The sequence below is a fragment of the Pseudochaenichthys georgianus genome, chromosome 9 (assembly GCF_902827115.2).
Source record: "Pseudochaenichthys georgianus chromosome 9, fPseGeo1.2, whole genome shotgun sequence".
NCBI classification, from domain to species: Eukaryota; Metazoa; Chordata; class Actinopteri; order Perciformes; family Channichthyidae; genus Pseudochaenichthys; species Pseudochaenichthys georgianus.
This window is the reverse complement of record NC_047511.1, coordinates 40,540,656-40,555,005: the sequence shown is the minus strand read 5'-3', so window position 1 is coordinate 40,555,005 and position 14,350 is coordinate 40,540,656. Positions and strand designations below refer to the sequence as shown.

Sequence of the window (14,350 nt, the reverse complement as noted above, 5' to 3'; positions counted from 1 at the left end):
AACGGGAGCTGCCTGGACGCTGCAATCATGTTGCTGCAATCATGAGTGTACTGACTTCTCCTCCAATGTCCCGCTGTCTGCTTCCTGCATCAAGTCAAGTGCTCGGCGCAGTTGTGTGGATAGAGCGCTCCTCTGTTTTCATTTAAACAGCTCCTTATCCGTTAGCGCAGCTAGCTAGCACCAGATGCTAACAACAACAATGCACGTAAGGTCTCTCCCTCGCTCGCTCGGGCCACACAGACACACACCCTCCCGGTCCTCCCGATGGCGAGTCGGTGCCTGCCGGTGAGCGTGGAAGTGTGGTCTGCCACAAGCGGGCGGCAGGAGCGGGGCTGTCAGCATCAGTTTGTAGATGGTATTTTAAACTCGATGCGCTCTGAAACTACGGGGCGGCCGAGGAAAAAAAATACACATGCGTTAATCGGTTAAAATAATTAGTGGCGTTAATTTTTTTTTGCGTTAACTTGACAGCCCTAATTAATACACAACGTTTAATCAGAAAGTGGGCGAGGGGGTCATCTATTCTGGACACTGCAGCACGTTCAACTGTGTTTTGAAGAGTCGTTTTAATTGGCTTTCAATTAATTGCATATTGCACCTGTATGGAAGCTTATCACATGCACTGTGATAATGCTTTCGCACACAGACAAAGAACATTTAGACACGGAAGAATCACAACCCTAATATTAGTTTGTTGCTATCGTTGCTTTTGAAGTGTTTTTTTTATCCACCTGTCAAATATTATCTCCAGTCTGTAAATTATGGGTAGCTCTAACCACTCTTTGAAAATAAGATTTAAAAAACAAACTTGATTTATAGAATGGTTTTGTAGATTCAGCTGTCAGATGTTGTTAGGTATTTCTCGTAGTGTATTAGAGTATCTGACTATCATTTCCAACATCAAAGATTAGCTTGACCTCCTTTGCAGATGCTTCTGTAGTGTATAACCTAATTAGATTCAGAACTGATTCCTTAAATGCCTTTTTTTATACAAAGCTTGAATATAATTTCGCTCCAGACAGACACAAACATGTAGCATTAAATATGTCTATCTTAATGTAAAATAATGCCACTTATGGTGTCTAAACAGATAAAGTGTCCCAGTGGTGAACTGGGAAACTAAAGGATTCATGAACTGAACAGAAAATCTGAAAGAAGTCTGATAATTGTGTATTTCTTCTCATTACTGAAAACACAATGTTTGTTCAGAGAGGTTACTCCCTCGCTCCGGTGCCTGCCTAGCGTGTGGCCTCAACAACCTGATTCTGTCTGAGCTGATTTCAGGTCCTCACCTTGGAAATCATTTCAATCACTTTGTGTTCAAACAGTGACTTTATTCACAACCTTTGCTGCCTCCTCCTCATAACACCCAACCTTAATTGTGCCATGTCACACCACCCAAGCAGTCTCTTACAGATTAACACTTCCAACTTGACATTTTAATATCTCTGAAATTGCTCCCTTGTCTCATAACGTAATCAAGTTGTTGGAACAAGGCCATGATGAACTGGGCCAGTGTTCCAAACCACCATTGTTTCCTACTTCTTACTAAATTGACTGTATTTATATAACGCTTTATCCATTCTTTACGAACCCTCAAAGCGCTTTACATCCAACAAGTCACCATTAACCCATTCACACCTCATTCATACACAGCAGTGCCATTTTCACAAGTAACCCTCACACACATTCACACACCGTCGACCATGCCTCAAGACCACCTTGGGGTTAGGTATCACTCCAACATGTTGGCTGATTGAAAGACAACTCGAATAATAATAATTCTTTACATTTATTATAGCGCTTTTTCAATGACTCAAAGCGCTTTTACATATACACACATTACACATATATCATACATGCAATGGTCAGATACTGTGGACAATACCCACAGGAGCAAGTTCAGGTGAAGTGTCTTGCCCAAGGACACACCACATACTACATCGAATAACCAGTGGCGACTGGTCATTAGGGGCAGGTGGGGCACAGCCCCACCTAGTGTCAGAAGAAAGTATTAAAATAATGATTACAACAAAATGCAAAAAATTAATTAAAAAATATATAAAATATATTTTAAGATCATGTTTAATCATCTGATTCGTCTGTACATTGCTGTTGTAGTCTGTGTTCTTCTAATTAGTGTCTACAGTGTGCCTATTGAGCTGTTTAGAGCCATGTGGGACAAAACCTGATCCTGCCCCTCCCTCTGACTGTCTAAGTGAACGGTGACTGTAAAAACTACACTGCGCATGCTCAGAGTATTTTCCTATTTAATATGTGTGGCAAAAAATAATGACCATAGGGGCAAAGTGCTGCCATCCCCACCATACGTCATCTCACATAATTCAGAGCTGATTGGCTGTAAGTACGTGTGCCGCGAAAAGTGTGGTGTGTGAAGAGGAGGAGAGAGAGCTGCAGTGAGGCGTCCTAAAACCAGGAAGTAAGCTGCGCATGGCTTCCCTCCACAAACAAGCAACGAGATTTCTCCATAGGATTTTAGAAAATAGCTCAAAATAAGATCTGTGGGAAACGTAGCTGTTAGATAAATGTACGTTGTGTTCAGCCGGATAATATCCACATGTCTACCCTACTTTTATCATTTTCGAATCAAAAATCTATTGATTAGATTAGATTTATGATAGACTTTTGAAACTACAAGAAGATAAGGAGGACTTTTACAAAAAAGTAATAGAGATTTTTGTCCAGAAGGATAGGCAAATGGACTTAATCTTCAAGTCAAGGTAAGACTGCAATTTTATTGAAAATGGGATCTTACTAAGAGAGAACAATTCAATATTTAAATGATAAAATTACATTTTTTTGGGTATCCTTCTGTTGAACTGTCTGTTTAAAATGAATTGAAGCATCAGACAAAAAAAGCTTTTGAAAATAATATTATATTTTGATTTAATATATTTGTAAACCTGAAGAGTCAGTGACAGTGCCTCGCCAGCCATGCACCTCTCTGCAGAAGCTTATATATAGACATCTGAGTTTTTTGTGCCCCACCACTTTTGTACATATAGAAACGCCACTGCGAATAACGGTAAAAATATCCAAATCAGAATCGGTTGTATTACCAAAGCTTCACACTTAAGGCATTTGCTTTGGTTTATATTGTGCATACCAAGACACAGAAAGAACAATACGTGGCAAAAAACGTAATTAAAACAGTACGGTTATAAACGCCATTTAAAAAACCTATTCTAAGACTATTGCAACAAATACAAAATAAAGACAATATTTACACAACATATTATTATGTGAGAAACGGAGTACAGTAAAATGTAATAAAATATGACTAATACTATTCAAAGTGAAAAGCTGTGCAGATTGAAAAAGAGGTAGTATGGAGAAGAAATGTTATAGCTATTTTTACAGCACTTTGGCTCGACCAAAAATCGTTTATAAATGTGTTATATAAATAAAACTTGATTTGATTTGAAATGTGCAACATGGATTTACAATATCAAAAAGAAGATAAGCTGTCCCCAGGATGTGCATTTAGTTTGTAATGCAACATGTTTGTCTGGGGGTGGTAAAAGTCAGTCGGGGTCCCGGGCCTTGTCAATGACGATGAGAATGTGTATGTTTGGTCATGCATTATCTTTCACATTTCCAGCGCTGCGGGACTCAGTAAGCATCTAAAGAAGTCAAAGATTGCGCTGCCACTGTCGATATTTTCTGTACCGATGACACCAGCTGTTCCTCATTGTCCCGGTTATGTATCGCAGGAATATCCCTTATATTGAGTGTTGTGTCACATTTCTGAGAAAAACAGTCCTGTAATCCAGATGTTGGCTCACCCATGCTGTTATGCAAGCATGCCAGGTTTCAGGGAAGAGACTGTGTCATGAAAATTAGCAAAGGTGAGATTGAAAACAGACAATAATGTGGAGCGGTGTGTCTTCCCCTCCACCAGCTGTTGAAGACACACACATAGCCTACCATGCACGTACAAAGAACATGACTTCATGTATCAGCATACGTGTAGCATGCATAGAGGACACACTGTAGCTTTACATGAAGGTCACGGGAAATGTTCCAGAATACACACCTGTGTGTTTCGTCCGCCACCTAATCTGCGCTGACCCTCGTCGCCATTGGTCCATCCCCATCCCCTGGAGGCCATGGCAAACCAATGGGAGTGTGTGCTGCCGCATGCAGAGCGGGTGTTGCCCGTGGTGGAAAGTTTAAAAGAGTGTGTGTCCCGCTGTGCCTCAGCAGAAGCATCAATCAACATGATCCCCATTGTGCTGGCCTCAGTGCTCATTGCTAGCGGTAAGAACATCTGGCACCCCCTAATTCTGTGTGTAATTGTTTCTCCAGTTTGCAAGTTTGTGTGAGAGCGTGTGCCTGCCTGCATATTACCACACAGTGAGCTAGCATTGTGCACTTGAAAAGACAAATGATGCAGCATAAGAATACAACATGTATTGTTCTCTAACCTCATACACACTCTATCTTATGTCTCGTGTATCTTCCCTCTCCAGCCCTTGGGTGCGGCACCCCCGCCATCGAGCCCCTGACTTCCCGTGTGGTCAATGGAGTCGACGCCACGCCCCACAGCTGGCCCTGGCAGGTATGCTAATATAAACACATCTGTCTCTCTTTTCATATTAGCTGGCAAACCTTATGGGTCTGCTAATTAGTTTCCAAATCCAGTGGCTACTGAAAACTCTAAATTAAATGGTTTTGAATTAATGTAGCAAAAGCCCTCTCTAGATTCACAACCTGCTGCATCCCTTACCATGTCCTTATGTGCCTCCAGATCTCTGCGGTACGAGAGGAACGGTGCGTGGAGGCACACTTGTGGAGGATCTCTGATTGCTGCCAACTGGGTCATGACTGCTGCTCACTGCATCAAGTACGAGCATCAGAGGAACACACACACACACACACACACACACACACACACACACACACACACACACACACACACACACACACACACACACACACACACACACACACACACACACACACACACACACACACACACACACACACACACACACACACACACACACACACACACACACACACACACACACATCCACCAATGCCCACTACTACAAGTCACATTCTCACAGATATTCTGCACCACACTACTCGCCTAAATCTGCACCCATACGAGAAAAGAGAATCAGGCAAGGTCCAGAAGTGTCAAATTCAAATGTCATCCTCAAAAGAAAATACAGTCAAGGTCATCTGGACACCGCGCAATTAAAATACTGTTCCTCATCTTGCAGCCATAGCTAATCATCAATTAGAGCTCATTACATCGTTCAACTGTGCCTTAAATCCTCGGTTAGCAAGGACCTAAACAATCTGTTCTCTCTTCCCTCCCAAAGCGAGAAGCTGAAGTACAGAGTCCACGTCGGCAAACACAACCAGCTCCAAGGCCATCCTGACCGACAAGATCATCGTCCACAGGCAGTGGAACCCGGTCCTAGTGGCCATCGGGTAAGACAAGCACTAAAACACAGCGTAAAGAGAAAGCGTGCCGCGACATGCAGTTCGTCATAATCTCATCTGCACTGTGTCGAGGTGATCGAGTGGGCCGACACTCAAAGTCCATTCATTCACTTCGGTCCAACACGTATACCTTTGACACAAGTTCTCCATCTTCGTAGAGCTCACATTCCTGCAAAGGTGTCTCGAAACATGAATAACAGTTGACCTCTTAAACCATGTGTATTATTCATAGTCAAATATGCAGCTGGATTTTGTCTTTGGAAACATTAGATAGATGCCGTAAGATTGACATTTCTTTGTATACATAGCTGTGATAATAAGATACTATACTACTAATACTATATGGCAAATACAGATTGCAATGCTCAATTAGCGTTTTGAGTCACTTTGTCTTTTTGATGTGGTCCTTGCAGAAATGATATTGCCCTGATCAAGCTGTCGGAGTCTGTGACTTTGAGCGACCATGTGCAGCTGGCCTGTATCCCTGCAGACTCTGCTGTCTAACCTCTCCTCCTGCTACATCACCGGCTGGGGCAGGCTGTCCAGTAGGGCACTACTTACTGAAGGCTGTTTGCTTTTCAGACATTTAGCTTAGCATCTCTGGAATATCATCTGGGTTGGGAAGGTCAAATCAAATCAAATCAAGTTTTATTTATATCGCACATTTATAAACGATTTTTGATCGAGCCAAAGTGCTGTACATATAATAAAATTAGCCTACAGTAGAGACACGTTACAGCAAATACAACAACACAGATTGTTCAGAATATCAGTAGGAGAAAAAACGACACCCTCTATACTTAAAAAAATGTATGCAGTTACAATTACTATACAAATAAAAATGTAAGCAGTTAGATTCCCTCCATAGCAAATACAATGCTAATACAGACAATACTACAGGAGAAAATACATATTATACATATATATTTATTTGTTGTCTTTCTGATGCTTTATTTTCTTATTTGTGCATTTTCTTTCAACTATTCGTTTGATTCTATTTGTACTTTTTTTAATAATTCATGCAATTCGTGCAATGACTTTTAATACTGCTGCCGTTACAAATGTCCACACTTGGGTTGAATCCATCTTTATATCTACACACCGTATTTTTATTTAACAATTCAGTTGTCGCCCCCAATGGATTTTGAAAAAATCGAATGAGCAAATTCATTCCGTATGCTTTTTAAGTAGTGGACTACAATATTGAATTTACAAAGCATTTACCTGTAAATGTTTCTTCAAATGAGTTGTTGACTCCTTGGTATTGACAGAATATTAACAGCTGGAAGGCACAGCTTGCAGTGAACAGTGATGTTTCTCTTTTCTCCTTTTAACACAAAATAATAGCACATTTCCCACCCAGTGGAAACATTCTTTGAACTACAGGGACTGATTTGCTACGGTTTCACTCAAGCCTGAGCTTCGTGATATACCCTTCTTTGCTTTAAAACGTATTGTAATGAGTACATCTTCTTAAATGTAACTTTAAGATTATTACATAAATCTTCTTTAATGTATGCTGTTACTCCCCAAGCCTGGCTGTTTATGTGTCAATGTGTAATTGAAAATTTTATTTCAGCTTAGCATATTTGAAATATCTTCATGTAACTGTCCTTTAGGGTTTTATATGTGATGTTTGTGTAAATACCCAGCTGTGTACGAGATGGTGGTTTCCCATGGAATAGATAGGATGTAAAGCCTATGCATGAGATTATAGCTGTATTCTTTCAGGGGGGGATTACACCTAAATTGATATATTTTGTCGGTCTGTGAACTTGGCGCTTGGGGGAATGCTGTAGAGCAGATCTGGTGTGTGTGGAAGATGGTAATAAACTCTGCCTGTGTGTTCCAGCCGGAGGCTCCATTGCTGATAAGCTGCAGCAGGCTTTGATGCCTGTGGCCGACCATGAGACCTGCACGCAGTCCGACTGGTGGGGCGTCGCCATCAGGAGGTCCATGGTGTGTGCCGGGGGGGATGGAGTCGTCGGTGGATGCAACGTAAGTGTGTGTGTGTGTGTGTGTGTGTGTGTGTGTGTGTGTGTGTGTGTGTGTGTGTGTGTGTGTGTGTGTGTGTGTGTGTGTGTGTGTGTGTGTGTGTGTGTGTGTGTGTGTGTGTGTGTGAGTGAGTGTCAAAGAATGATTTCCCCTGGCTCAAATGTTGTGTGACTAAGATCATCTTTAAGCTTAAGAGAGTACATTAACTCAAGTACTGTACTAAAGTACAACGTTAAGGTCCTTGCACATTAACAGAGTATTTTTATTTGATGCTACTCCATCTCCTATTTTAGAAGCCAATTCTCTACTTTGTTGCTCCACTACATGTATTTTACATCATTACATTATTCAAATGATTAGTTAATACAAAATAAATATAAATTATTGTTAAACATTGACATATACATATACGTTAAGATTTCCAGCAGCAGTATACAGAATAATTCAAGTGCTCTACTTTTTTAACATGAATGCATCAATAATGATAATCTAGTATTTCACTACTTTCACTTTTGGTAATATAATAAGATAAACAGTACTTTATTGATCCCAATTTTGGATTTCTTTTTTTATGCCAACACTAAATTCATATTTTCAATGAAGGACTTTTACTTTAATATATCTCTAAAATGTAGTATTGCTAGGTTTAATTAAGTAAAATCTTCTTCCTGCAAAATACATTGTCCAGCGTTTTGACCCTACTTTCTGTCCTGTCATTATTTCAGTGATGCACATTTGAGTTTGAAGGCAAAAGGTGGGTTTAAATACAATTATACAAGGAATCAGGGGGGAAGCTCTTCTGCCTACACCGGAAAATATTCCTTGTGTCACGTCGATGACACTTGGTGAAACAATGATTGTGATTGTCACAGTTGGGCCCTGCCAGTCTCCCAGCAGCACCACCAAATGAATAAAACATGCGCTCTGCTGCTCTCTCGCCGTGTTTCCAGGGCGACTCCGGGGGTCCTCTGAACTGTCAGAACAGCGAGGGCACCTGGGAGGTCCACGGCATCGCCAGCTTCGTCTCTGGTCTTGGCTGCAACTTTGTGAAGAAACCCACCGTGTTCACCAGAGTCTCCGCTTTCAACGACTGGGTCGACGAGGTAAGTGCCTCCACTTGGCCCTCAGTGAATGCTCCTCGTGGTTTCAACCTAATGACTGGACGTTTGTGTTTTCAGGTCATGATGAGCAACTAAAGAAGAGGAAGTGTCAATAAATTATTTCAAGAAAAGTGTATTGGCCTTGCGTCTGTTCAATCAAATCTAGCAGACTCTCACATCTGATCAACTCACATCCGGATGAATAATGAATGCTACATTAACTGACTCTGTGCCTTCCCATGAGGCGAGCTATACAAGGAAACAATGTCAACCAATATCCAGCAGGTGTCCCCATTCACTCATGATAGGAAATTAGTTCCGACAGCTTCCCAAATCAGGACACTGTGCAGAATGACAAATGTTCCTGACTGCCAAAAACAGCAACACGCAGACACCGATAACTGATATAAAACAAGCATCGTGGTCAATCAATGATAGGTCAAATCGCACCGTTCCATATTGGATGAGGGAATGACGTAATGCTATGACATCTCTTCATTTGAAATATGAATCTAATATCGCGGCTTGAAACGGACCTGCTTGTCCGTGTGCCCTTTCAATAGGAGGGCTTTATGAAAACCACAATGCTAGGGAGTCTATCTTCCCTCGTGATAATAGCGCTGTGAAAGTTGAGATTAACACTTCTGTCATTTTCTTTTCCTTTTGTGATGAGAAATTAAATTGCCTCTTGTTTCTTTATTTTTTATCTCACTCTTTTTCTCATTTGAAACATTCTCACGTAGACACACACCCTGATAACTTTTGACAGTGTAATGGAGGTGTGCGAGCATCTTCATTGAAATGAGAGGTAGTGTTCAGACATGACACATCCTGCAAGAGGAAGTCATAATGAATGTTGTGTGTGCACCCGCCTGCATGCGTGTGTGAGTGTGTACGAGCAGGCAGAGGGAGAGACAGAGAGAGTTAGTCTGTGTTTCTCTCGAGCTTTATCTGAGTGCATTTCTCTGATATGATGAATCACTCTTCTGAAGAAGCTTCCTCTGGAGTATCAGCCTGTGATCAGTGATAACCCTCCCATGCAGGCTTTCAAGAAGTGCTGCTCCCTGACTAATTCAGTTTGATTTGGATGAAAAATGAAGGTATGCAAGGATATTGCCTGTCTATATTTCAAGTGGATACTTAAAAATAAACCCATACATTTTTTACTAGCACTTTGTTTTGTTCCAGTAATGCTGATGCAACACTGCATGAATATGTGAGTGGAGTAATTCATCAAAATGCAATAAAATAACAAGGTTAAACTTTTATTACGTTTTTTCTGAAATCATCCAATCATGGTGTTAAAATGAGGATGAACTGAAGTCTTTATCATGACTGTGAATATTTCACACGATGTGAGCCAATTTCTCCAATTGTGTATGCATTTAATTGAGTTTAGCTACCACATCATCACTATATTCAGATTGAATTAAAACACAGTACTTCTTGAAGTATTGCCAATAGCCAACCAGCCAAACACTTTGACACGAGCCGCTGCTCTCCACGTCCCCCTGGAAAACTTTTTTTCTAAAGCCATGGGTGAAAATGGAGCCTCAAAAGAACGCTTTGTCCCTGCTTGAACTTTGTGGGTCATGGTGCCCCACTCCCAACACACAGACACACACACAGACACACACAAAAGCACACACACACAAAGACAGGGAGACAGAGAGCCTTGCAGAACCCCCCAGGGACGCACCGCTTTTGTGCTGAATACCAATGAGGACAAGAGGAGGCAACACGTTTGTTTTAAGTTTGTGCAGCTGCTATTCAGATCCATGCAACTTTTCTCAAGTTTACTATGCGGGGAGGGGGGAATGTGTTTGTAATGCACAACAGCTCTGCCTGTGGGTTAGACAAAAATAATGACAAAATGCTGCTTGAAATTAATTATTCTGCACGATCATTGCACAACTAGCCTTGTCTTTTGAATTCATATTAACCTATTATAAGTATCTAAAGCATCCTGCCCTGCTGAGAAAAACAGCTTAGACCAACTTAGCCAGTTAGTTCAACCTGTCCTCCTACAATAAACGACCATATAGGTCGATTGCAGTAGCGTGGCTTGGGGAAAAAATTAGGGGAAGCCAATAATACGTCCTTTCTTTTGGGTCGGGGGTGTGGTGGTCAATGTAATAACGTAACCAGATGAGTGATTACAGCACCCGGTATCATTTTACACACACTTGTATCATACAGATGCAGGACTTACACACGCCTGTTATCTAACCGACAGGTCCGCACGCACTTTCCAGCCGAAACTCTAATAAGCATTCATTCACAAACTAAATTAGGAGACCTTTAACGTTTTACGTCCGATTCGCTCCTTTTTTCCTCGCTGTGCACAGCTCCAGTTTGAGCATCGGCCTGTCATCAGATTGTATTTGTTGTTGCTGCTGTAGCGGAAGTTTAGTACAATTATTTTTGATGAAATACTCCAAATCTCCACCTTCCATAATTGCACTTGCTTCAGTTGCTTGCTACTTTCAAACGGCGGTGAGAGTGGTGCATTGACGCTATCTATCTTCTATCGATTAGATTTATGATTCGAAAATTATAAAAGTAGGGTAGACATGTGGATATTATCCGACTGAACAAAACGTGCATTTATCTAACAGGTTCGTTTTCCACTGACCTTATTTCGAGCTATTTTCCAAAATCCTATGGAGAAATCTCATTGCTTTCTGTCGAGGGAACCCGAGCGCAGCTTACTTCCGGGTTTTAGGACGCGTCACTGCACCACTAATGGCGCGTTTCCACTGCAGCGGGTAGCTCGCTTTAAGCGTGCCGAGCCGTGCGGGGCCCGTTTTTGGTTGCGTTTCTACTTGGCCTAGTTTTGGCCCGGAGCTACTTTTTCACCTTTTTTCTGGCCCGACTAAATCGTGGTTCTAGGGCCAGGAACAACCAGGCTGAGTCGGGCTGAGCATGCTAAACTCGAGAGAGAATCGCTGGCAAGGGGGCTACAACTACAACAAGATGAACATATTTGACCGTGATTTAATTGTAATGCACGTTTCAAAATGATGCTGAAGTAACAACATACTGATACCGGTTAGTAAAAACCATGAATTAACACTTTGACAAGTCTGCAGACAGACGGCAGGCGAAAAACCCTTTTAAAATGCGTGTTTTCTAAACGTTATATATGTGACCCGCTCTATCGAAATCAGTCGGAAGTCGCAACGGCTCATTTCAGAGTAAACGTGGATTTACGTAAAAAACTATTTTTTCAGGGTTCGGGTGTTTTGTTTGATTTTAAACAAACCAAGTCTTGGCTTTCAGAATATGAAACTTTTATTTCCAAAATCACACGATAAGTACATTTTTGAAGCTTGTGAAGGGACGAAGACAGGCACCTCTCACTCGCACTCTGCTCTTCCAGCAGCGCCGCCCCCCTCCCTCCGGCTGACATTATGAACGTAAGAGTAAAGTAATCATAGATAACACGGCAGGATCCTTTACAGTTTGTTTTCATCTGATTTAAATTAAACAGAGTCTTGGCTTTCAGAATATTAAACTTGTTTCGGCAAATTCAGATGATAAATATAACTTTGAAGCTTGTAACGGCATAATTACAAGCGGAGAACGGAGTAATTTAACGCCACAGCGGGCACAACAACAGCGGGTGTTTCTCGTGAGGGTTTTCCCCGGGAAACAAACACAATACACACAAACGCAAAAATACACAAACACACACACGCACACACGTATACACACAGACTCGCGAGCTTCCCCTCCAAACGAAAATATCTTCCCTCCGTAGTATTTTGATCATTTGCTCCACTAATAATCAATCAGATCGATGGATTCCAGAGAAGAGGAAACTTTTGTTGGAGTTTACCGGACCAGGTCCGTCCTCCGCGCAGATCGTTTGGATATGGCCAGAGCGGGGTCGCCGTCCGGATCTGCCGATGACCTTTCTTAGTTCTGAGGGGAAAGGAATTGTGTCCTAGACACTATTCTCTGTTAGCTGTACAAAAACTAGACTTTGCACTCCAATGAATTGTTTCTACAAATAAGCACTTTATTACACAGTTCAACAAAGATATATCAATCCGTACTATACCACAAAGCGCTTTGGACTCCTTCTTGAGTTCCCACCGTGACAGGCTCGTCAGTGTGAGGTCCCAGTTGAAGTGAGTCCCGAATTCTGAATATATCTTGTTCTTTATAGTGTTTGCTGTGAAGCCCCCACCTTTGGTGCTCTCTGTGCTGCAGTCTGCCTTTTCTGCCCAGCAACACACAGTTTTAGCTAAGGTCAGGCCAGGGCCATACTCCCTTTTTCTAATTACCTGTTTTAACTGGTTTGCTCACAAGACAGTTGCGTCTGGTGAGGATCAGGGCCCCACATCTCGTCCTTGAAGATAACAGGATGTAGCCGGCCAGCAGTAAACTTTAACAGCAGTACACTTAAACACGTTATTTTTCCACTCAGACAGCTCAAGGTTTCCTATAACAGGATTTACTATATCTTATATTCACAGTTACTTTTTCCTTATCTTCATCCTTCACTTTAAAGGCCTTTTTCTCAAAATGAGGACTCTGTGACAGTCATTATATAATGTGACATATTTCGCTTAATATTTGGAGTACAAAAACAATCCTGATATCATTAGAAAGCTAGGAATATCCTCTTTCCAACCGTGTATACAACTCAAAATGTGTCTTCGGGTCAATGCGACTGATTTCGATGGAGCAGGTCACCCGACCGTCCACACTCACAACAACGGCCTATACAGACATAAATAAACCAGTGACTGTATTCGCCATGACACAGACTGTGTGTGGTTTGTACTTGTTTAACTTTTGTCTAGTTTCTGAACAGATATGAAGAGCTGTGAGCTCTGAGTGCTAAGAGCTAACGGCTGTGTTGTTTTTCTGGGGCTCTCATTGAAGATGACGTCACGGCTCCGCCTACACTGCGTTACTATAGTAACTACCCCAGTTCCTAAACTGTAATGGAAGCGCAGCATTAAAGTGAGCCGGGCCTAATAAGGCCTAACCAAACCGAGCGAGGCCGAGCGAGGCCTGCAGTGGAAACGTGCCATAAGTTGATGCGATTTGATTGGATTGTGAGGCAAGGGAAGCCAGCCGCCTCTGGCTTCCCTTGGCATGGCCCTGACTAATCACAGGTTGGCAGAGGCATCACGTGAGCCTCATCTGATTGGTCAATCTCTCAATTTTTTTTCACCAAGGGAAGCCAATTTCGGCTAGCCTCCTCTCGCAGAAGAAAGTGCAATCTACTGTTTCACCATAACATCTAGAGGGGCGCTGTTTCACTCTTTGTAAAATACTCAATGAGAATGGGGGAGAGACGGGCCGGCAGAAACACACAACAAAGAATTTCCGAAACTAAACGAAGTGTTTTTATTTATTTATTAAAATTATAACTACACTCCGAAAAAACAGGGGAAGCTGGCTTCCCTTGGCCTCCAGGAGAAAACGCCACTGGTCGATTGTTCAGCAGCTAAATACGACCCAGAGTCACGTTTTAAAGTGTAGCACCTCTAGTGGTCGTTTAAGAAACAACATGCTCCTGTCGATTGCAAACGCTCCGAAGGGTCGTTTATTCACAAATAACCCTCTCTGGAAAATCCTAAATTGTGGAATAGTTTGGCCATTAAAATGCTTTTTTATTAGATTTCTAGCGAGAAGTGTATATTGTACTTTTATAATCTACGTCCAGTGGATGTGTAGGATCTACAGTTTGATAGATATACGAAGATGATTTGAGGTCTCGCCAGGAGAACGTGTATATGGGGCAGCTTCCATGTAAA

General features: G+C 41.9%; 1 protein-coding gene across 1 annotated transcript; it reads left to right on the top strand.

Moving 5' to 3' along the window:
• The first annotated feature begins 4,241 nt into the window (after positions 1–4,241).
• On the top strand, positions 4,242–8,817 carry ela3l (elastase 3 like). Its single transcript, XM_034091534.1, is given in 10 exon segments — positions 4,242–4,281; positions 4,494–4,584; positions 4,772–4,867; positions 5,355–5,393; positions 5,395–5,466; positions 5,892–5,972; positions 5,974–6,023; positions 7,331–7,476; positions 8,424–8,576; positions 8,652–8,817. Coding segments are annotated over 10 exon segments (786 nt in total). The 3' UTR covers positions 8,670–8,817.
• Positions 8,818–14,350: the final 5,533 nt, after the last annotated feature.